Consider the following 24317-nt stretch of genomic DNA (forward strand, 5'->3'; position numbering starts at 1 on the left):
CTGTTTGCTGATTATCGACTTGAAAATGATAAATGTGTTTTTTATGCAAGTCACAGTAGATTTTGATACAAGCTTTGTAGAGGGTTCTGTCAACAGAAGGAGCTTAAAAGGTAATGGTTGAAAACGAAAAATGTCATCACCTATCTTCTTCAGGCTAAATATGCCCAATTTCTTCATACATTTGTGAAATGTGGAAAAGGCTGCAAAAACCTGGACGTTTACTGATATGTTTTTTTTTGTTTGTTTGTTTGTTTTTGTTTTTTTGCGGTACGCGGGCCTCTCACTGCTGTGGCCTCTCCCGTTGCGGAGCACAGACTCTGGACGCGCAGGCTCAGCGGCCATGGCTCACGGACCCAGCCGCTCCGCGGCATGTGGGATCTTCCCGGACCAGGGCACGAACCCGTGTCCCCTGCATCAGCATGCGGACTCTCAACCACTGCGCCACCAGGGAAGCCCCTCCTTTTACTTTTTTATACATAGGAACAGTTTTCCAATTTTGCAATCTTAGTGTAATTGTAACAGCTCTGTTCCTCCTCAGAACAAAACTTAAGAAATATTTCTACAGGTTGCTTCATCATCACACGATTATTTTTATGTTGTATAGTTTCAAACAGATGTAGTTATTTATTTACTTCTCTATTTTTAGCCATATTGTTTATATTCAACATTTTATTACTATATACAGTGTTTCAATAACTTTGTGAATATAACATTTGCAGTTTTACATTTCCTCAATATAAAAATTACCAGCTTATTTGCTTTTTGTCATTGGTTACTTCGGTGAGACAAGTTACATTGAAGCTCTGCATCTTATAACAAAATTTCTAAAGAGGTGAGGAATGAATGTGGGTTAGGACTAGAGATAGAAGTTTATGAAGTATTTTCAGACATAGATTTAATAGAAACCAGAGGGTGTAACAAAGAATTAAGAACTGAAAGAATGATGTTTATACTCTGTTTTGCTTTTCTTTATAACGCGTATCAATTCCCAGTATATATTAGTACCTTTTTTTTTCCTATTAAATTTCTCCCATAATAAAATGTCAGCTCCACGGGTGGGGATTTTTGCACGTTCACAGTTGCGTCCCCAGCATCTACAACAGTGCTTGGCACACAGTAGTCGCTCAATAAGTGGCGAATGAAAGGATAGGGAGGACAGAAGAAACAGAGAGCAAAGAAAGAAATCCCGAGCACATTATCTCTTAACTACGCCCGCATCCTCCCGGGGTCCCCCCCTCCGGCGGGCCCCAGCCCTCACACCCAGCCTCAACCAGCTGCGTTTTTCCAGCACCGGGCCTGGAGCCCCACCTGCTGCGCCCGGGCGCGAGCCCGACCACCGCGCATGCGCAACACAGCCGCGTCCGCTATTCGCGGCCGACGCGTGCACCGAGCCTGGACGCCTCCGCGACGCGAGCAAGCTGCACCTGCGCAGTTCGAGCCGGCCAATCCAGGTCCGGGCTGGATTCGGTGGCGGGGGCGGTGGGTCGGACGGCCTGAGAGGGCGGGGCGAGTGCGAGTTCTGGGTCGCAAGGTCGGGGTGTTTAAGGAGCGTGGCAGAGACGACGCGAAAGGACGAGGCAGGAAGCAGCTGTCTGCCCGGCCCCCCCGCGGCGAGCAGTCCCAGGATGCTCCGCGCCGCACCGCGCCTGGCCCCGGACTCCATTTCCCAGCAGCCACTGCGGCTGGCGCCGACAGCCTGCCCGAGCGCTTTGGCCCCTTTGTGAGTCCGCCCGTCGGGCCCGAGATCGAGTCCACGCCCCGGCCGCAGAGCGCTCAGCTCCCAGTCTCCGCGAACGGTGCGGAACGAAGTGCCGACTCTCGGGGAGAAAGCGGTGAGGAGCCCGGGGTGAGTGCGCGCACCTGGGCAGGCCTGTCGGGCGGGAGCGGGCGTGTGAGGGGGCCTGTGACGGTGGGAGCCTGGGTCCGGTGTGTGTGACCGTGTTTGAACAGAGTGAAGCCGTGTGACAGTGTGTGAGGCTGTGTGGGACCGAGGGAGAATGTGTGACAGTGTCTGAGAATGTGATAGGGAAACCGTGTAACTGTGTGTGAACAGTGTGACCGTGTATGGGACCGTGTGTTACAGTGTCACTGTGTGTGTGACCTTGTGTATGGGGCTCTGTGAGACGGTGTGTGAACAGAATTTGAGAATGTGTGTGACAGTTTCTGTAACAGTGAACGTGCAGCTGTGTTCACATGAGACTGCTTGAGATTGTGTGACCCTAGGAGTGTGTGACAGTATATGGCACCATGTGTCATCATGTCAGTGACTGTGTGACTCACTGCGAGGGGTGGGCAAGCTACAGCTCGGGAGCATGTCCACAGTCTGCCAGGGGAGCTGCCAGCATGAGGGTTTGTGTGGTGGCTGGGAGGCTGTGTGGATGCTTTGGGAGGCCAGTGTGCTCCAGGATTTGGGAGACTTGTAGCGGGAAGACCGAGATTGAGATGAAGGGGAAGAGATGGGGTTTACGGAGAGGAGAGTGGGAGAGGGGAAGAGAGCTGGAGAGGAGGAGAAAGCCTCGGGCCTGGAGAGCAGAAGACTGAGCTGCTGGACCTTAGTCCTCTCTGGCACAGAAGGTCTTTCCGTCCCTCTCCTAGTGAGGAATCGAAGAGAAAAAAGGACGGGGAGACCTACTGTGTGCTACTTATGAAAATTAATGATTGAATGATATTTATCGACCAGGTACTGCGCTAAATGCTTGATATGGATCATCTTATGACCCTCCCAACCGTTGATAGAGAGTAGGTACTACTCTGTTGATGAGGAGATTGAGGTTTGGAATAGAGGCTGCAGAGCCAGTTGAGTGGTGGATCAGATGTCTGAGCATTCTGATCCACAAACCTAGTTGTTCTTACCACTAAGTTATGCTGCTTCTGAGATAATTTCTTTACTCTCCAAGGCAGTGAAGTTTAGTGGAAAATAATTAATGATTAAGGGGTTGCAGTGACTGTTTCTGCATATCCCTCCCCCCAGCCCCTTCTGAGGAAATTTCTTAGAAAAGTTGAGAGATTGGTTTTCAGGTGCATTTTATTATAAGCCAGGACCAGAAGCAATATGTTCTTTTTGGTCCAGTGTCTTCCAGACCACATGATCCCTCTGATGCCTACTCTGTGTAAAGATGCTTTCTCTGAGGCATTCACTTTGTAGTTTTATCTCTCATCTTTGTAGAAAGGGTGGGGACACATTTCCTTTCAATGTCATCATCTGGTGGAAAGACTAATGAGTCAGACCTGGATTCCAGTTGGGCTCAATTACTTAATTACCATGAGGCATTGGATGATTTCACTGATGAATAGCCTTCACGTGTGAAGGGGGAATTATCCTTATTTGGCAGTGCCATTCTGAAGGATAAATACTGTTACTTCTTATAAATATAAACGAGGTATCTTAAGCACAGAAAGTTTATGTTGCATATTGAGATCTAAAGCACGTGGGAGATTTAAGTGGAGTATAATCTATAAAAATATTGAATCACTATGTTGAACACCTGAAACTAATATAACACTATAAATCAACTATACTTCAAAAAATAAAGCACATAGGTGAAAGAATTATAAATTTAGATAGGAATGACCAATGCAGTGACACCTCGTATCTACGTCTGTGGTTGGGGAGAAGTGCACAGAGAAGGAAAGGAGAGTATCTAGGCTGGTGATGCTGGGAGCTGAGGGCAGGCCCAGCATTTCATGTTTTCTTTCTCCCTCTCCAGCTCTGTTTTCTCTGGACACTGCCCTTCTCCCAAAGAGAAGCCAGAAGGAGGAGGACAGAAGGGCTGTCCTAAATTCTTAAAGCCATGCCTGAGGTAAGGAAGCTTTTCTACTCTCTTCTCTGAAATGCCTTGTTTTTCAGATTTTATATGAACATTTTGCTTTTCTTCTGAAATTTCCCATTCTAAAATTCCATTCATTCAGTGACCTGGTCCTCATGTTCTCCAGTCTAGTAAAAGGAGGTCCCCCAAAACCCACTGAGCCTCCTTTTTTTTTTCTCAGCCAGAATTTTCATCTTCATTCAAGAAACAGTTTAGCACTTCCTGCGGGTTAGGTGTTCTGTTGGGAGGTCTCAAGAGGCAAAAATACACTCCTTGGTGGAATCTGAAAGTCTTCCCTGTAGGGAAGTGAAGTGATTCACTGAGGTCAAGGTGGGTGTTCAGATGTGACCAACAGTTTAGAGCTTTTCCACAGACCTGGGTTTGAAAAGTAGACAGGGACTACTTGGGGAAGTCTTAGTTGTAGTATTGACACATGACAGGGTTGCTTGCTCAAGGTGATTTTGAGGAGTGGGATTTGTTGTGTCTTGAGTATTAAAGTGTGGGTCAGCTAGGGCAGGAGTGTTTTTCAGGCATTCTGTAGGCACTGAAGAGTAGGATTCCATGGGGGTAATGAGGTCCTGTTCTAGGGATATCCTGACTTAGTAGCTGGTTACAGCTAAAATATTCTAGATCATGCAGTAAAGATTAGAGGAGTTAATATGGAAAAATAGCAGGGAATTTTTTGAAAAAGGAGAATAGTAGGGAGTATTGAATCTACATAAAAGAATGGCTAAATACATCTGTAATAACAAATCATAAATAGTAAATAACAAAAATAGTATAGAATGAGAGCCAGAAGAAATAAATGAAAAAATCAGCATATAATATCCAGAAACAAATGCAAATATAAATAAGAATAGAAAATATTCATTCACTGAACATATAGTTATTAAAGACTTACTGTATATTAACTGCTGGCAATACTGTGGTGAAAAAAATACTGTCTTCATGGAATTCAATGTCTACTAGTTTGTTTATTACATAATAACGTAATGATGTTATTTTAAATCCGTGGAGAAGAGCTGGAGTATTCATTTAGAAAAAAATTTTCTTCCTCATACTTTGAGGTTAAATACATTTTGTAGGTTAAACATAAAAAATAAAACCATACAAAATACTATATCTTTTTATTTTCTTACATCTTAAGAAGATGACTCAGAAGCAGCAATCACCTAGAGAAGCACTGTGATGATTGATGATAAAAGTGCTCTATGTTTGCACTGCCCAATACAGTAGCAACTAGCCACATGTGGCTGTGGAGCACTTGTATGTACTAGTGTGACTGAAGAACTGAATTTTTAAATGTTAATTGATTTAGATTTAAATAACCACGTGTGGCTAGTAGCTAGTGTATTAGACAGCAAAGATGTAGGTTCATAAAATGATAAAGCCAGGAAGAAAATTACAGGTGATCTTGTCTAAGACACTTGTTTTACAAATGAGGAAAAAGCCAAGGAAGGAAAGTGATGTATACACATCACTAGTTAGTGACTGTCAGATGTAGGAAGTTGTACTATATATTGAGGGTCAGTAACACACATGATGGTGAGAGATTTAAAGAGGGTGGTAGAAAATAATGAAGGACTCTAGGGAGCAGTGTGCTCAGTGTGATGGAACACATTATTTCACTCCTTTGCCCAGAAACTTTGTTTGCTTCCCATTTTACTTGGAATGAAGTCCAGTTTCCTTACCTGGGCCTATAAGGTCCTACATGATCCAGCTCCTGGCTACCCCAGACCTCATTTTCCACAAGTCTTTACTGCTCTCTGTTCCAGTCACACTGGTCAACTTGCTGTTCCTCAAATGTTCCAAGCTACCTTCTATTTCTAAACCTTTGCGTTTGCTCCTCCCTCTTCTGTAATTCTTCCCTAGATGATGACATGGCTGGCTCTCCCACTTTATGTCTTGACAGATTTTTGTTCAAAAATCACCTCTTTGTTAAGTTTTACATTACTTTTTTTAAAAATAAATTTATTTTTATTTATTTATTTTTGGCTGTGTTGGGTCTTCATTGCTGCGTGCGGGCTTTCTCTAGTTGTGGCGAGCGGGGGCTACTCTTCGTTGCGGTGCACGGGCTTCTCATTGTGGTGGCTTCTCTTGTTGGGAGCACGGGCTCTAGGTGCGTGGGCTTCAGTAGTTGTGGCATGCAGGCTAAGTAGTTGTGGCTTGTGGGCTCTAGAGCGCGGGCTGAGTAGTTGTGGCACACAGGCTGAGTTGCTCCACGGCATGTGGGATCTTCCTGAACCAGGAATTGAACCCGTGTCCCCTGCATTGGCAGGCGGATTCTTAACCACTGCGCCACCAGGGAAGCCCTACATTACTTTATCTTACTTTATCTTACACAAACACTCCTGTAACTTTCAGTTACCTTACCTTGTTTTTTGTCATAGTATTTAATAGTACATGACACTGTATGACCATATGGGGTTGTTTTGGTTTTTTTTAATTGGGGTATAGTTGCTTTACAATGTTGTGTTAGTTTCTCCTATACAGCAAAGTGAATCAGCTATACGTATACATATATCCCCTCTTTTTTGGATTTCCTTCCCATTTAGGTAGCCACAGAGCACTGAGTAAAGGTCCCTGTGCTATACAGCAGGTTCTCACTAGTTATCTATTTTGTACATGTTAGTGTATATATGTGTATGACCTTATGTTTAGTGTCTTTCTCCTTTGTTAGAATATTAACTCCACAAAGGGAGGGGCTGTATTCTGTTCACCTTTGTATTCCCAACTCTTAGAACAAAATAGGTAGTAGTCATTAGTAAATATTTGCCAAATTAATATATGAATCAACAAAGGAATGTATTTGTGAGACCAGGGCAGCAAGAGCCAGCAGGCAACCTCTTTTTTCCTGCCACTGAATTGGTAATGGAAGAAGGAGAAGGCAGAGGATATGATGTGTAGAACAGACAAAGCCCATCAGCCCAAATGCTCTTTCTGGGATGCCACCCCAGACCTCCTGAATCACAGTGCCTTGTGGTGCTCTAAAGATTATATTTAAAGTATGCCTCTTATAAACAGTATATAGTCTTTCTTTTTTTTTCTCTCCCCTGCGCTCACAGCCAGGCACTCGGCCCAGTGTGCCTCCCAATCCCCTATGCCTCTCATGATCCCTTGTGCCTCCCCCCAAAAAAGGTTGGCTGGTTTTTAAAAATCCAGTCTGATAATCTTGGTCTTTTTAAATAAGTGTTTAGTACATTTTCATTTAATGTATTATTAATATATTTGTGTTTAAGTATACCATGCTGCAATTTATTTTCTACTTATCCCATCTGTTCTTTCTTCCTTTATTTCTCCTTTTTTGCCTTCTTTTGGATAAATCAGTTTTTTTCCTAGTTATCTTAATTATACATTACTTTTATTATTCTTTTAGTGGCCACTCTAGGATATGTACCATTGCTTCTTATGTAATGATCTTCTTTCTTCTTTCTGTAATTTTCCTTCTAAATAATTAGTATTCTTGTCACTTTCTGAATAAGGTAAGTCCCCTATTATTAGTAGATATAATATTTTGGGGGACTTACCTTATTGAGTTTATAGTTTGGGGGCTCTTAGTTTCTTCCTGTGTTTTGATGCTTCCATTTTCCTTTTATTTCCATTTCCTTCCATTTTCTTTCTATGTGAAGAACCTTTATTAATATTTCTTTGACTACCGGTCAACACTTTACTCCCCAGCCTGAATTATTTTTTCATTAGGTCCTATTCTGACTGGGTCAAAATAGTGTAAACTCTTTTCTGATGTTAAGTAAGTTTGGGAGATCCTAGTCTCAATGGAGAGAAAAACTTTTAGGAATATATTTTGAGAAAATAATAGAGACATTTATAGCATCATAGTGAGAAATTAAGATTCATATAACTGAAAATAAGCAAGGGGATAGTAAATAAGATATCACATATTTACATCATGTAATATTATCTAACAAGTGATGTTATAAGAAAATGAATATGTATAGATAATCATAGACATGTCTGTATAAGGAAACATTTGAACAAATATATACTAACTAAATTTTGATTGTTTCTAGGTCGGGTGCCATGGTAGGTAGGTGCTGAGGGTTGAGGACTTCCAGTTTTTTACCTTAGAAAGGGAAAAAAATTCACTGAGGGTAGAAATACCAGACATTTTTGTTTTTGTTCTCTTAAGCCATCACCATATTTTATAAATTTTATTTATTACTTTTTATTGACATAAAAATTGACATATTTTTTATTGACATTGATTTACAATGTTGTGTTAATTACTGCTGTACAGCAGAGTGATGAGTTATACATATATACATTCTTTATCTTCTTTTCCATTATGGTTTATCACAGGATATTGAACATAGTTCTCTGTGCTATACAGTAAGACTTTGTTGTTTATCCATTCTATATATAAAAGCTTAGATCTGCTAACCCCAACCTCCCACTTCATCCCTCCCCCAACTTCCTCCCCCTTGGCAACCCTCAGTCTGTTCTCTATGTCTGTGATTCTGTTTCTGTTTCATAGTTAGGTTCATTTGTGTCATATTTTAGATTTCACATATAAGTGATATCATATGGTATCTGTCTTTTTCTTTCTGAGTTACTTAGTATGATAATCTCTGCTTGCATACATGTTGCTGCAAATGACATTATTTCATTCTTTTTTATGGCTGAGTAGTATTTCAGTGTATATATGTACCACATCTTTATCCATTCATCTGTTGATGGACATTTAGGTTGTTTCCATGTCTTGGCTATTGTGAATACTGCTGCTGTGAACATAGGGGTGCATGTATCTTTTTGAATAATAGTTTTGTCTAGATATATGCCCAGTAGTGGGACTGCTGGATCATATGGTAATTCTATTTTTAGTTTTCTGAGGAACCTCCATACTGTTCTCCATAGTGGCTGCACCAACTTACATTCCCACCAACAGTGTAGGAAGTTTCCCTTTTCTCCACACCCTCTCCAGCATTTGTTTTGTAGATATATTAATGATGGCTATTCTGACTGGTGTGAGGTGGTACCTCATTGTAGTTTTGATTTGCATTTCTCTAATAATTAGCGATGTTAAGCATCTTTTCATGTGTCTACTAGCCATCTGTATTTCTTCTTTGGAGAAATGTCTAGGTCTTCTGCCCATTCTTCTGTTGGGTTGTTTGTTTTTTTGGGTTGTATGAGCTGTGTGTATAATTTGGAAATCAAGCCCTTGTTGCTCGCATCATTTGCAAATATTTTCTCCCATCCTGTAGGTTGTCTTTCCGTTTTGTTTATGGTTTCCTTTGTTGTGTAAAAGCCTGTAGGTTTGATTAGATCCCATTTGTTTATTTTTGTTTTTATTTCTATTGCCATGGGACACTGACCTAAGAAAACATTGGTACAATTTATGTCAGAGATTGTTTTGCCTGTGTTATCTTCTAAGAGTTTTATGGTGTCATGTCTTATGTTTAAGTCTTTAAGCCATTTTGAGTTTATTTTTGTGTGTGATGGGAGGGTGTGTTCTAACTTCATTGATTTACATGCAGCTGTCCAGATTTCCCAACACCACTTGTTGAAGAGAATGTCTTTTTCCCATTGTATATTCTTGCCTCCTCTGACAAAGATTAATTGACCATAGGTGTGTGGGTTTATTTCTGGGCTCTCTTCCATTCCATTCATCCATACGTCTGTTTTACTGCCAGTACCACACTGTTTTGATTACTCTAGCTTTCTAATATTGTCTGAACTCTGGGAGAGTTATGCCTTCTACTTTGTTCTTTTTCTTCAGGATTGCTTTGGCAATTCTGGGTCTTTTATGGTTCCGCATGAATTTTAGGATTATTTTTTCTAGTTCTGTGAAAAATGTCATGGGTAATTTGATAGGGATCACATTAAATCTGTAGATTGCTTTGGGTAGTATGACCATTTTAACAACATTAATTCTTCCAATCCAAAAGCATGAGATATCTTTCCATTTCTTTGAATCATCTCAGTTTCCTTCATCAGTGTTTTATAGTTCTCAGTGTATAAGTTTCATCTGCTTGGTGAGGTTTATTCCAAAGTAATTTATGTTTTGAGTTGCAATTTTAAAAGATTTTTTTTTACATTCCCTTTCTCATATTTCATTGTTGGTATAAAGAAATGCAACCGATTTCTGTACATTAATGTTGTATCTTGCTACCTTGCCGAATTCGCTTATCTGTTCTAGTAGTTTATGTGTGGACTGTTTAGGGTTTTCTATATGTAGTATCATATCATTTGCATATAATGACAATTTTACCTCTTCCCTACCAATCTGGATATCTTTTTTTAAAAACTTTATTTATTCTTATTTTTGGCTGCACTGCATCTTTGTTGCTGTGCGCTGGCTTTCTCTAGTTGTGGCGAGCGGGGGCTTTGTTGTTGTGCGCGGGCTTCTCATTGTGGGGGCTTCTCTTGTGGAGCACAGGCTCTAGGTGCACAGGCTTCAGTGTTTGTAGCACGCAGGCTCAGTAGTCGTGGCTGGCGGGCTCTAGAGTGCAGGCTCAGTAGTTGTGGTGCACAAGCTCACCTGCTTTGCAGCATGTGGGATCTTCCCCGACCAGAGCTCGAACCCATGTCCCCTGCATTGGCAGGTGGATTCTTAACCACTGTGCCACCAGGGGAGCCCTAATCTGGGTATCTTTTATCTCTTTTTCTTATCTGATTGCTGCAGCTAGGACTTCCAATAGTGTTGAATAGAAGAGGTGAGAGTGGGCATCCTTGTCTTGTTCCAGATTTTAGCAGGAATGCTTTCAGCTTTTCACTGTTGAGTATTATATTGGCTGTGGATTTGTCATAAAGAGCTTTTATTATCTTGAGGTATTTTCCCTCTATACCCGTTTTGGTAAGAGTTTTTATCATGAATGGATGTTGAATTTGTCAAATGCCTTTTCTACATCTATTCAGAAGACCATGTGGGTTTTGGCTTTTCTTTTATAATTGTTTGTAGTATTCCCTTATGGTTTTTTGTATTTCTGTGGTGTCAGTTGTTATGTTTCCTTTTTCATTTCTTATTTTGTTTAATGAAATAAGTTCTCTCTTCCTCCTTGAAGAGCTTGGTTGAGAGGTTTGTCAATGTTGTTTATCCTTTCAGAGAACCAGCTCTTAGTTTTATTGATTTTTTCTATTTTTTAAATGTCTTTTATTTATTTCCTCTCTGATCTTTATTGTTTCATTCTTTCTGCTGACTTTAGGTTTTGTTTGTTCTTCTTTTTCTAGTTCTTTGTGGTAGGTTAGGTTGTTTGAGATTTTTCTTGTTTTTTGAGGAAAGCCTGTATTGCTATGAACTTCTAAGAACTGCTTTTGTTGCATTCCATAGATTTTGTATGGTTGTGTTTTCATTGTCATTTGTCTCAAGGTATTTTTAAATCTCCTCTTTGATTTCCTCATTGACCCATTGGATTTGTAGTACCATGTTGTTTAGTCTCCATGTAATCATTTTTTTCTCATTTATTTTTCTGTGGTTAATTTCTAGTTCCATGCCGTTGTGGTCAGAAAAGATGCTTGAGATAATTTCTATACTCTTAAGTTTGTTGAGGCTTGTTTTATGCCCTAGTATGTGGTCAGTTCTAGAGAATGTTCCATGTGCACTTGAAAAGAATGTGTATTCTGGTATTTTTGGATGTAACGTACTGAAAATATCAATTAAGTCTAACTGTTCTGTTGTATCATTTAGTATCTCTTGTCTTATTGATTCTCTATCTGGAAGATCTGTCCATTGATGTGAATGGGGTGTTAAAATATCCTATTATTATTGTAGTCTTCTCAATTTCTGCCTTTATTTCTTTTTCTTTTTTATAAATTTATTTATTTATTATTTATTAGCTGCTTTGTGTCTTCGTTGCTGCACATGGGCTTTCTCTAGTTGTGGCGAGTAGGAACAGGGGTTACTCTTTGTTGCGGAGCATGGGCTCTAGGCAGACAGACTTCCGTAATTGTGGTGCATGGGCTCAGTAGTCATGGCTCTCAAGTTCTAGAGTGCAGGCTCAGTAGTTGTGGTGCATGGGCTTAGTTGCTCCACGGCATGTGGGATCTTCCTGGAACAGGGCTCAAACCCATGTCCCCTGCATTGGCAGGTGGATTCTTAACCACTGCACCATCAGGGAAGTACCTCTCCCTATATTTCTGTTAGTATTTGTTTTACGTACATGGGTGTTCCTATATTAGGTGCATATATGTTGACGTAAAATTCTCTTGTATTGATCCTTTTTTCATTATATAGTATTCTTCTTTATCTTTATGGTTTTTGTCTTAAAGTCTATTTTATCTGATATGAGTATTGCAACCCCACTTTCTTGTCATTTCCTTTTGCATGAAATATCTTTTTCTATCCCCTCACTTTCAATCTCTATGTATCCTTTGCCCTAAAGTGGGTCTCTTGTAGGCAGCATATTGTAGGCTCTTGTTTGTTTGTTTTTTTTTCCAATCTGCCACTGTGTCTTTTGATTGGAGGATTTAGTCCATTGACAGTTACGGTAATTACTGATATTTATTTATGTATTTACTGATAGATATGTATTTATTGAAAACCTTGTTTTCCTGTTGATTTTATATTTCTTCTTTGTCCCTTATTTTTCCTTTTGTGGTTTCATGATTTTCTTTGGTATTATACTTATGTTCTCTTCTTTTTGGTTTTTGTGAATCTACTGTATGTTTTTGATTTGTGGGTACCCTATTTTTCAAGAATGTTAACCCCTTCCTATATCTACTTGCCTTAGACTGGTAGTTATATAGACTGAAACACATTCATTCTAGGAAAGAAAAAGAATCTACACTTTTTTACTCTCCTCCCCCACATTTTATGATTTTGATGTCCTGTTTTACATCTTATTCATCCTTTTGCTGTTCATTGTGGTTACCATCATTTTCACACAAATTTTTGGATTTTTTTTTTTGTCTGTGTCCTGGCTTTAAATTTAATGTAAATTTAAGTAATGTACTTTCCAATTGTGATGTTTTTTTCTTTCTTATAGATTCTTCTTTTCTATTTAGAGAAGACCTTTCAATGTTTCCTTTAGGATAGATTTAGTATTTTAGTTTTTGTGAGTCTGAGAAATTCTTTATCTCTCTTTCTATTTTAAATGATAATCTTGCTAGGTAGAGTATCCTAGGTTGTATATTTTTCCCTTTCAGGACTTTGAATATATCTTGCCACTCCCTTCTGGCCTGCAGCATTTCTGTAGAGAAATCACCTGGTAGCCTTATGGGGGTTTCCTTGTAATGAACTCTTTGTTTTCCTCTTGCTGCCTTTAGAATTCTCTCTTTAACTTTTGCTGTTTTTATTGTAATATGTCTTGGTGTAGGTCTGTTTTGGTTTATCTTACTTGGGGCCCTCTGTGCTTCCTGTACCTGGATATGTGTTTCCTTGTTTAGGTTTGGGAATTTTTTTTTTTTTTTTGTGGTACTCGGGCCTCTCACTATTGTGGCCTCTCCCATTGCAGAGCACAGGTTCTGGACGCGCAGGCTCAGCGGCCATGGCTCACAGGCCTAGCCACTCTGCAGCATGTGGGATATTCCCGGACCAGGGCACGAACCCGTGTCCCCTGCATTGGCAGGCAGACTCTCAACAACTACACCACCAGGGAAGCCCCATTGGGAATTTTTCAGACATAATTTTTTCAAATACATTTTTGATCCCCTTTTTCTTCTCCTTCTGGAATCCCCATTATGTGTAGATTGGCATGGTTTATATTATCCCATAGGTCTCTTATATTGCTTTCATTTTTTTTTATTTGGCTTTCTGTCTGCTGTCCTTGTTGGGTGATTTCCATTATTCTATGTTCCAGGTCACTTATTCATTCTTCTGCATCATTCATTCTGCTATTCATTGCCCTTAGCTTTCATCTCTGCAGATGAGTTTTCTGATTTTTTGTGGTTCCTCTGTATAGTTTCTAGTTCCCTTTTACAGTACTCTGCATTTCTGTCAATAGCTTTTCTTACTCCTCCAGTATTTTCATTATCTCCTTTTTGAAATCAGTGTCTATTAGAATGAAGAGGTCTGTTTCACTGTTTGTTCTTTCAGGGGAATGCTCTTGGTCTTTTAACTGGGAGTGGTTCCTCTGCTGTTTACCAACCAGTGTGGAAGGATTTCAATATTTGACAAGTCAGTTCAGCTGTTTAGGTCATCTACATATCAGCTCAGCTTACGAGTAGATTTTGCTCCGTGACATGCCAAACCTGTGAAGCATATACCAAATCAGTCAGCAAGCCTTGATAAGTCTGAAGCGGACTTACCACATTAGGAAGAATGCCCATTTTCAATTTCTAGGGAGCAGACTAGGTCATCTTCCATGCTATCAAGATCCTTAATGTAACATACAGTGGTATTTAAAGAGCTATGTTTTAACATTTAAAAAACTCTTGCTCATTAGATGTGCACAATTGGGTATGTTCCTCTAGTGAGAGTTGTAGGTATTTTTTGATGGCACTTCATTATCACCTTTGAAATGTTCATTCTTTAACTTAATCAGTACTTAAAATTACTATTATTTTGTCTTTTAGGTAGCATGATAAGTTACCAGCTGTCTTTGAAACTTAGTGATGTTGTCAGAGCTGTTATGTAATCTTTTGTTGTCCCTGATTGTTCTCCGTAATGACATATATTGTTTGTTATATTTTTGCAAAATCACCATAAAACTTTACTGTTTTTATTATATCTGTATTTAATTTTAGAAAACCAGTTATAAGCATCAAATATATTTTAATATATACCTTATTGATATAGCTGGAACATTGACCATTCCATTGTAGAATTTGGGAAAATGCTGGTTTAGACCATGTACGTCCTGTAAGGCATAACTCATGTTTCTGCCTCCTCTTTGAAGCCTTTTTCACTGCCCCAGTCTATCCTTATTTTCCATATTGAGAAATGCTCTAGCATTTAGTATGAATAACATTTTACACTTGATTGTTTACAGTGTTCTGTTATTGCCAATTTCTGTGTGTATCTTTTCTCCATCAGTAGAGACTCTGAAATTGTATACTTTCCATGACAGAATATCAACACTAAGCACAGAGAAGTTGTCTAGCAATTACTTGACACGTGTTGCTCAGAACTCAAGATACTGACAGAAAATTTCACTACCTATCGTATTTCTCTCCAGAAGTATAGACAATTTAATTTTTTAAACTATGCTTATGCGAGGGTAAGAACACTAGTTGAGCAAGAATATGTTTATGTCATTTCAGGATTTGGTGACATTTGGGGATGTGGCTGTAGATTTCTCTCAAGAGGAGTGGGAATGGCTGAACCCTGCTCAGAGGAATTTGTACAGGAAAGTGATGTTGCAGAACTATAGGAGCCTGGTATCACTGGGTAAGGAGGTCTCCCTGTAATTCAGAATCTGCACGTAGGGCTGCTTTCCAATGTAATGTTTGGGAAACCTCTGATATAGTTCGCTAAGTTTCTGATTTTTGTGCTCCCCCAGATAAATACAGTTTTGTAGAATTGGCAGCTTCATTAGACTGTCCATACAACTTCATCTTCCCCATTCTTCAGAATACTTCATCTCTTCCTCAGCTCCCTTCTATAATGGCCTCACCTTCCTGATGACCAAGCAACTTGATCTGATCTATGGGCCTGGCTAATTCCCCTTTTATTTCTTGTAAGCAGGAGTTTCAGTTTCTAAGCCAGATGTGATCTCATTATTGGAGCAAGGAAAAGAGCCCTGGATGGTGAAGAAGGAGGGGACAAGAGGAGCATGCCCTGGTGAGTGAGAGAGAACTAGGCAGGCAGAGGCCATTGCAAGGAAAAGCTCAGCTATTCTGGAAAGTTCCAGCTCATAATTGATGTTTCCTGGGTAGCCTGAAAAGGCTCAAGGCCTGGAAAGAAACACTGTGGTGTGTCTAGCGTGAGTTCCCCAACCTAACTCTCCTCACACATTATGTGTGTATATTTTCTCTCACACATAACTGTCTTCTCTGATAACATTTTCTTATTCTCTGGATGCAGATGTCACAGTTATCTCCTTGTCCTTGCTTTTTAGTTTTACACACATTGCTCCATTCTATGTTTAAAAATCCAGACAGAGCAATGCATATTTTTTCCTCTTTGGTCACTCATTCCTTTCAGATTGAAGGATTGATTCATTTACTTATTCACTTGATTCACTGAATTTCTACTTTCATAAAATCATTCTGCTCAATTTTTAGGATTATTCAGAGGTTTATAAACCTTCAAAGAAAAGATAAAGCATTTCCAGTTGTATTTTCAAGTCTGGGTAACTGGAAAGTGATAGCATTTAATAGAAACAAGTCAGAAGAAAGAACAGGTTGGTAGAGGAAAAGATGAATTTGGCTTGGGACAGTAAGAGACTTATTTTTAAGAGATGGGGAGATTGCCAAGGAAGATATGCAATGTATGATTGGAGGGAGATGGAGGCTAAGAAGAAAAATTCTGATTTAGAGATGTTAGTGTGAAGGAATGAGGTCATAGTCTTCAAGTTTGAGAGAAAAGTCCTGGTACTTGGGCCTTTGTGGGGAAGTGGACCTTTGACAACTTTCTCAATGTCCTCTCTGGTAAATAACCTCCCTATAGTTTCTTCCTTGGGTTAAATTATATAAATTTAAATTTTTCTAGTTAGTTACCCTTTTCATTTAGGTTACAGATTTATTTCTATGAACCTGAGCATAATAATTGCTTATAATTGTTTTTCTTTTATATCTGGTAATTTCCAATTTTAATTTATTTTACATAGCTGTTATTTAAAAAAAAATTGTTTGCTACTCATTAGTCAATTTTGTTAATTTTTATTTATTTTTAAAATCCAGCTTTTGGATGTATCTGTTAAATATAAAATATAGTGTCATCATTCTTCTCTTTTCTAATTCTCTATTTTCTGTTTTTCTCTTTACTAATTCTTTCCATCTAATTTCCTTAGGTTTATTTTGTTTTCCATTTTGCTGAAAAAAACTTAAACTATTAATTTCATTTTCTCATTCACTAATGACATTATTAGGAGTTTTAATTTTCTTTTGAATATAGCTTTAGGTGACTTCCATAGATTCTGATATGTAGTTTTTCTTATTTCCATTTCCTAGACAACCTATTTTTTTTTAAATTCCTTTTTACACAAGAGTTGTTTAAAAGAAAGTTTTCTTGTTTTATTGTATCTTGATCAAATTGTTTTATCATATTTGATCAGGATACTAATTAGTACTAATTCTACTCTCTAACGATTTGAGGATTTTATATGTCCTAATATAGCATTAGTTTTCTTTAACGGTTCCATAGGTTCCAAGGTATAGTCTCTATTTTCAGTGTAAAGAGCTTATTACATGAGTTTCTTTTTTTATTATGTTACTAAAGTCTCTCTTTACTTAATCTTTCTTCATTCCATCTATAATTTGTTCTTTCTTATTTTTGGCTGCATTGGGTCTTAGTTGTGGCACATGTGATCTTTCATTATTGCGCACAGGCTCTTCATTGTGGTGCTTGGGTTTCTCTCTAGTTGTGGCATGTGGGCTCAGTAGTAGTGGCATGCAGGCTCCAGAGTGCATGGGCTCTGTAGTTGTGGCACAAGGCTCTCTAGTTGTGGCATGCAGGCTCAGTAGCCACACGGCATGTGGGATCTTAGTTCCCCAACCAGGAACTAAGAAGGCGGATTCTCACTGGACCACCAGGGAAGTCCCTATAATATTTTTCTTAATAACTAATTATTTACATACAGTAAATTGCATTCATATAAATTACACAATGTGATGAGTTCTGCCAGTTGTATACGTCCATGAAACCATCACCACAATCAAGACATAAAACGTTTCCGTCACCCCAGAAGATAGCTTGTACCTCTATGCAGTTCATTCTTCTTCACTCCTGGCTCCAAACACTAATCTGATATTTGTCATTTTAGATTACTTTGCATTTAAACTAAATGGAATCATACTGTTATGTGTGGCTTATTTTGTCATCAAAATTATTTTGAAAATCATATTGTTTCATATATAAATAATTTACTCCTTTTGTTTCTGAGTAGCAGTCTGTTGTATAGATGTTCCACACTTTTTCCATTCACCTGTTGATGCACTTTTGGGTTGTTTGCAGTTTGGGGCTATATGAAGTGGTCACATACAGGACTTTGTGTGGACATACGTTTTCATTTCTCTTAGGTAAATATCTGAAAGTGGAAAAACTGAGTCATATGACAGGAATATGTTTAAATTTTTAAGAAACTGCCAGATAGTTTTCTAAAGAGATTGTATCATTTTCATTCCCACCAGCACTGTAGAAGAGTTCCAGTTGCTCTACATCCTCACCATATCTTGGTGAGGTTTTTTCTTTTTTAAAATAATTTTATTGAAGTATAGTTGATTTACAATGTTCTGTTAATTTTTGCTGTGCAGCAAAGTGATTCAGTTACATATATATATTCTTTTCCATTATGGTTTATCACAGGATACTGAATATAGTTTCCTGTGCTACACAATAGGACCTTGTTATTCATCCTATATATTGATATAATACTTTGCATCTGCTAATCCCAAAATCCCAATCCTTCTCTCCCCCACCCCTCCTCCCCCTTGGCAAACACAAGTCTGTTCTCTAGATGAGTCTGTTTCTGTTTTGCAAATATATTCATTTGTATTGTATTTTAGATTCCACATATAAGTGATACCATATGGTATGTCTTTCTCTTTCTGACTTACCTGGCTTAGTATGATGATCTCTAGGTCCATCCATGTGCTGCAGATGGCATTATTTCATTCTTTTTTATAGCTGAGTAATATTCCATTGTGTGTATGTATGTATGTATATATGTGTGTGTGTGTATATGTATACACACACATATGTACCGTATCTCCTTTATCCATTCACCTGTTGATGGACATTTAGGTTGTTTCCATGTCTTGGCTATTGTACATAGTGCTGCATGTATCTTTTTGAATTATAGTTATGTCTGGATATATGCCCAGGAGTGGGATTTCTGGATCATATGGCAAGTCTAGTGTTTTGAGGAACCTCCATACTGTTTTCCGTAGAGGCTGCATCAATTTACATTCCCATCAACAATGTAGGAGGGTTTCCTTTTTGGTGAGCTATTTTTAGTTTTATCCATTCTAATGATTGTGTTATGGTATCTTGTAGTTTTAGTATGTATTTATCTGATGACTAATGATGTTGAGGATCTTTTCATGTGCTTATTGGCCATTCATATATCTATTGTGAAGTATTTGTTCAAATCTTTTGCCCATGTTTTATTAGGTTGTTTTGTTATTATTGTAAAAGTTCTTAATACTGGTATACTTCATTTTATTGTGCTTCACTTTATTGTACTTCGCAGATATTGCACTTTTTACAAATTGAAGGTTTGTGGTGACCCTGCGTTGTCAGATGATGGTTAGTACTTTTTAGCAATAAAGTGCTTTTTAATTAAGGTATGTAAACTGATTTTTTTTTAGACTTAATGCTATTGCACACTTAATAGACTACACTATAGTGTAAACATAACTCTTACATGCACTGGGAAACCAAAAAATTCGTGTGACTCGCTTAATTGCAACATTCATTTTATTGGGGTGGCCTCGAACTGAACCCATGATACCTCCGAGGTATGCCTGTATAGTCCTGATACAAATTCTTTGTCATTTATGTGTATTGAGATATACGTACCAATTGTGACTTGTATTTTTATTTTCCTACTACTGTCTTTTGAACATCCAAAGTTTTCAATATTTGTTAAGTCCAAATTATTGCCTTGGTTTGTCCCTTTTGTGTCATATCTAAGAAAGTCTTGCTACCTGCAGGTCACAGACATTTTCTTCTGTGTTTTCACCTAGGAATTTTATAATTTTGGCTTTATATTTTGGTATATGTTCCATTGAGCCAATTTTTGTGCCTTGTGTGAGGTAAAGGTTGAAGTTCTTTTTTCTTTTTTCCCAATTTGTATATATAGTTTCTCCAGTACCCTTTCTTTTAAAGACTTTCCCTTCCCCATTATATTATCTTGTTGGTACCTTCACTGAAAATCATTTGACCATATATGCATGCATTAAGTTCTAAACTCTGTCCTTTCACCAGTACCACACTGTCTTGATTACTGTAGGTTTATAGTAAATTTTGATATCAGTTCAATTTGTAAAATCACTTTGACTACTTTAATATATCATTTGCATTTCCATATAAATTCTAGGATGAAGTTGAGAATTTCTACCCAGAAATCCTCCTGGGGTTTTGTTTGGGATTGTGTTGAATCTATGTATCAGTTTGGAGAGGAATGACATCCTAATATCATTTTTTTCAATTCCTGAGTATGGTTTATTTAGCCATTTTTTACAGTCTTAATTTCTCTTAGCAGTGTTTTGTCGTATCCAGTGTAGTGGTCTTATATTTATAAGTATTATATTTATATAGCTATATACAAAAAAATATACTTATATCTAAAATTTTTTTCCCTGAGTCTTATGTTTTTTTGGTGCTTTTATATTAAAAAGACCATTTTCCAATTGTTTGCTGCTAGTATGTAAAAATGTAAATTGATTTTTAAAATTTTTTTATTGAAGTATAGTTCATTTACAATGTTGTTAGACTTTTATATTAACTTTACATCTTTTGACCTTGCTGGATTGATTTAGCAGTTGTTCTAGTAGTTGTTTTGTAAGTTCCTGAGGATTTTCTGCATGAACATTTTTTCTGCAAATACAGTTTTATTTCTTCCTTTCTGATCTTTATGTCTTTTTCTTGATTAATTGTAATAGCTAGGACCTCCTGTAAAATGAATAGAATTGGTAAGAGCATATATACTTGCATTGTTGTAAGGGGAAATGTATTCACTCTTTCACTGTTGATGTTACAGATTTTTCATAGATGCCCTTTATCAGCTTGAGGAATTTCCTTTCTGTTCCTGGTTTGCCGAGAATTTTTATAATAAACAGGTGTTGAATTTTTTTTGCGGTACATGGGCCTCTCACTGTTGTGGCCCCTCCTGTTGCAGAGCACAGGCTCCAGACGTGCAGGCTCAGTGGCCATGTTTCACGGGCCCAGCTGCTCCATGGCATGTGGGGTCTTCCCAGACTGGGGCACGAACCCGTGTCCCCTGCATCAGCAGGTGGACTCTCAACCACTGTGCCACCAGGGAAGCCCTACAGGTGTTGAATTTAGTAAAATACTTTTATATCTATTGAAATATGATTTTCCTTTTTTTAATCTGTTAATGTGGTGAATTACATTGATTTTCATATATTAAACCAACCTTGCATTCGTGGGACAAACTCCACTTGGTTATGATTATGTTTTCATATGTTCCTGGATTTTATTTGCCATAATTTTATATAGGCTTTATATTTATGTTCATGTGCTACATTGGTTTTGTAAATCATGATAGGAATTTTGGTTTTACTATAAATAAGGTGAGAAACCATTGGAAAGTCTTGAACAGAATAATAGGTGATTTGATTTGGGAATGAAAAGGGTAAGGCAATTAAGGCCAATGGCAGGTTAATAAAACCAAGAAATTTGATACAAAATTACTTCTATATGAAGGCATCTTAGCTTGAGTATCAATTGAAAACTTACATTTGGTTGGAACATATCACACAGAAAATGATACTCAGGAAGACCACTTCCAGGCTGCAAAAGTTTAACCATAGAGTTTTATGTACAGCCTATGGCAATTAATGGTACTGGGAGTTTTTTTAGCCACACTGACATGAAATTGGTTTTTTAAAGGTAATGAACTTAGCTTGAATGCAGGATAACTAGCAGCAAGAGAGGAAGGGTGTTTGCAGACTGTTATATTAATATATATATAAAAAGATTATTATGATTTTCTGATAGTTACCTTTAGTTATGCATGATTTATTTTCTTAATAAATTTTTCTTCATTCTCTATAATCTCATTATTAGACTGCATTTAACAGCTGTTAAATCCTTGAACTTCTTATGTAGTTCATTCATCAATTTGTGCTTTAGAACTTCTTCTTTTCTAATGCATAAATACAAAAGACATTTGTTTTCTTGGTATCTTTTAGATTGGGAGTATGCATTTAAAAACAATGAATTTTCATCAAAGCAAGTTATTTATGAGGAATCATCCAAAGTAAGGACAATGGGAAGAAGCCATCTTAGTTATAACCTTGACTGCTCCAGTTTGAGAGAAGACTCTAAAAATGAGGACTGGTTTAAGAACCACTTGGGAAGTCAGGAGATACATTCTAGTCAATTGATCATCACTCATAAAGAAATCCTGACTAAAGATCAAAGTAATGAATATACTAAATCTTGGCAAACTTTCCATCAGGATGCAATCTTTGATATAAGGCAGAGTTTTCCCACCAAAGAAAGAATACATAAGCATGAGCCACGAAAGAGAAGCTACCGGAAAAAATCTGTTGAAATGAAACGTAAGAAAGTCTATGTAGAAAAGAAACTTTTGAAATGTAATGAATGTGAGAAGGTTTTCAACCAGAGCTCATCTCTTACTCTTCATCAGAGAATTCACACTGGAGAGAAACCCTATGCATGTGTTGAATGTGGGAAAACCTTCAGCCAGAGTGCGAACTTAGCTCAACATAAGAGAATACATACTGGAGAGAAACCCTATGAATGTAAAGAATGTAGGAAAGCCTTTAGCCAGAATGCCCATCTTGCTCAACATCAGAGAGTTCATACTGGAGAGAAACCTTATCAGTGTAAAGAATGTAAAAAAGCCTTCAGCCAGATTGCACACCTGACTCAACATCAGAGGGTTCATACTGGGGAAAGACCTTTTGAATGTATTGAATGTGGAAAGGCCTTTAGTAATGGCTCATTTCTTGCTCAGCATCAGAGAATTCACACAGGAGAGAAGCCTTATGTATGTAACGTGTGTGGGAAAGCCTTCAGCCATCGAGGATACCTAATTGTACATCAGAGAATTCATACTGGAGAGAGACCCTATGAATGTAAGGAATGTAGGAAAACCTTCAGCCAGTATGCACACCTGGCTCAACATCAGAGAGTTCATACTGGAGAGAAACCTTATGAGTGTAAAGTATGTAGGAAAGCTTTCAGCCAGATTGCATACCTTGATCAACATCAGAGGGTTCATACTGGAGAGAAGCCCTATGAATGTATCGAATGTGGGAAGGCCTTTAGCAACAGCTCGTCACTTGCACAACATCAGAGAAGTCATACCGGAGAGAAACCTTACATGTGTAAGGAATGCAGGAAAACATTTAGCCAGAATGCAGGCCTTGCTCAACATCAGCGAATTCACACTGGAGAGAAACCTTACGAATGTAACATTTGTGGGAAAGCCTTTAGCTACAGTGGATCTCTTACCCTACATCAAAGAATTCATACTGGGGAAAGACCCTATGAATGTAAGGATTGCAGGAAATCTTTCAGGCAGCGAGCACACCTTGCTCATCATGAGAGAATTCATACCATGGAGTCATTCTTGACTCTTTCCTCCCCCTCACCCTCCGTGTCCAGTCAGTTGCCAAGACCTGTAGGTTCTATCTCCTAAATATGCCTTGAATCTGACTCTAATTAATTTCCATTCTGTCACCTTTGTCCAGTACACAATAATCTATCTGACATGGACTATGGAAATAACTCTCTAATTGATCTCCGTGTTTACCATTTCCTGCTAGTAGTGCATATTACGGTCAAACTTGTGTTTAAAAAGTTTAATCATATCACTTCTCCATCATTAAAACCCTTCATTGGCATCCCATAGGTCTTAGGTCAAGGCACATATTCCTCAAAATAGCCTAAAAGACCTCCAACCCCCAATACTTTGTTCCAGTCTACATTTCAGAGTCCCATCTCATGTTATCCACCTCATTCTTTGGCTAATTATCAACATTAAGAATTTACAGTGCAGCATCAAATAGATCTGGGTTCCAATTCTTACTCTTCCATTTTCTGGCCCCCTAGTTTTGGAGAAACCTTTTGTCCCTTGTAAGCTTCAGTCTTTTTATTTATATTATGGAAAATAATAATGGTACTACCTCAAGTTAATGTAAGGATTAAATGAGATAATGCATGTGAACTGCTCAGCAGAGTGCCTAGCATAAAGTAATCACTCAATAAACACTAATGTAAAATAAAAAGGTACTATGAAAAAAGAATATCATCTCAGCAATGATTACCCGTGAAATAATAAAGCAACCCAAAAGACTGTAAAGGTTTTTGATTAGGAACAGCAGTCATTGTTCTAAAGGTGGGTGATAGGGGTATCCAGCACAGGAGAGTTAATGTTGGAGTCCATGATGACAGAGTAAGATGGGGGCTTCTGTTTCAACATGAATACACAGAGATATGATTTTGTTGATAAGAAAAACTAACTTCATTCTATAGTCAACAGTTTTAAGAAGCCAGGTGTTAAAAATCACTTGTAGGGCTTCCCTGGTGGCGCAGTGGTTGAGAGTCCGCCTGCCGATGCAGGGGACGCGGGTTCGTGCCCCGGTCCGGGAAGATCCCACATGCCACGGAGCGGCTGGGCCCGTGAGCCATGGCCGCTGATCCTGTGCATCCGGAGCCTGTGCTCCGCACCGGGAGAGGCCACAACAGTGAGAGGCCCACGTACCGCAAAAAAAAAAAAAAAAAAAAAAAAAAAAAAAAAA

At 38.3% G+C, this 24317-nt stretch overlaps 1 protein-coding gene and 1 long non-coding RNA gene across 8 annotated transcripts in view; one reads left to right on the top strand and one right to left on the bottom strand.

The window, feature by feature from the left end:
* The first annotated feature begins 433 nt into the window (after positions 1–433).
* On the top strand, positions 434–23712 carry ZNF583 (zinc finger protein 583). Of its 6 annotated transcripts, none has more exons than XM_027097303.1 (5): positions 434–1846; positions 3708–3800; positions 14961–15087; positions 15382–15480; positions 21738–23712. In XM_027097303.1, exons 2-5 carry the CDS (start codon positions 3792–3794, stop codon positions 23213–23215), a joined length of 1713 nt encoding a protein of 570 aa, XP_026953104.1. In that variant the 5' UTR covers positions 434–1846; positions 3708–3791; the 3' UTR covers positions 23216–23712. The 6 variants fall into 6 exon arrangements, with proteins under 6 accessions (XP_026953104.1, XP_026953101.1, XP_026953102.1 ...); XM_027097300.1 differs by having other exon boundaries at positions 435–1832; XM_027097301.1 differs by lacking the exons at positions 434–1846; positions 3708–3800 and having other exon boundaries at positions 14949–15087; positions 15385–15480.
* The window catches only part of LOC113615178 (uncharacterized), a 20655-nt gene continuing 17890 nt past the window's right edge, over positions 21553–24317 (bottom strand). For both annotated transcript variants that reach the window (XR_003430925.1, XR_003430924.1), the window contains one exon: positions 21553–21691. This is a non-coding gene — a long non-coding RNA (uncharacterized LOC113615178). The remainder of the gene's footprint in view (positions 21692–24317) is intronic.

The sequence above is a fragment of the Aethalodelphis obliquidens genome, unplaced genomic scaffold (genome assembly GCF_003676395.1).
Source record: "Aethalodelphis obliquidens isolate GAN/ISIS:26980383/991018 unplaced genomic scaffold, ASM367639v1 scaffold113, whole genome shotgun sequence".
Taxonomy (NCBI): Eukaryota; Metazoa; Chordata; class Mammalia; order Artiodactyla; family Delphinidae; genus Aethalodelphis; species Aethalodelphis obliquidens.

Excerpts from the sequence above, each read along its gene's own strand:
- ZNF583 (XM_027097303.1), top strand. Across the intron at positions 15,088-15,381 it reads TAGGAGCCTGGTATCACTGG|CAGGAGTTTCAGTTTCTAAG; the intron begins GTAAGGAGGTCT and ends ATTTCTTGTAAG. Across the intron at positions 15,481-21,737 it reads GACAAGAGGAGCATGCCCTG|ATTGGGAGTATGCATTTAAA; the intron begins GTGAGTGAGAGA and ends GGTATCTTTTAG.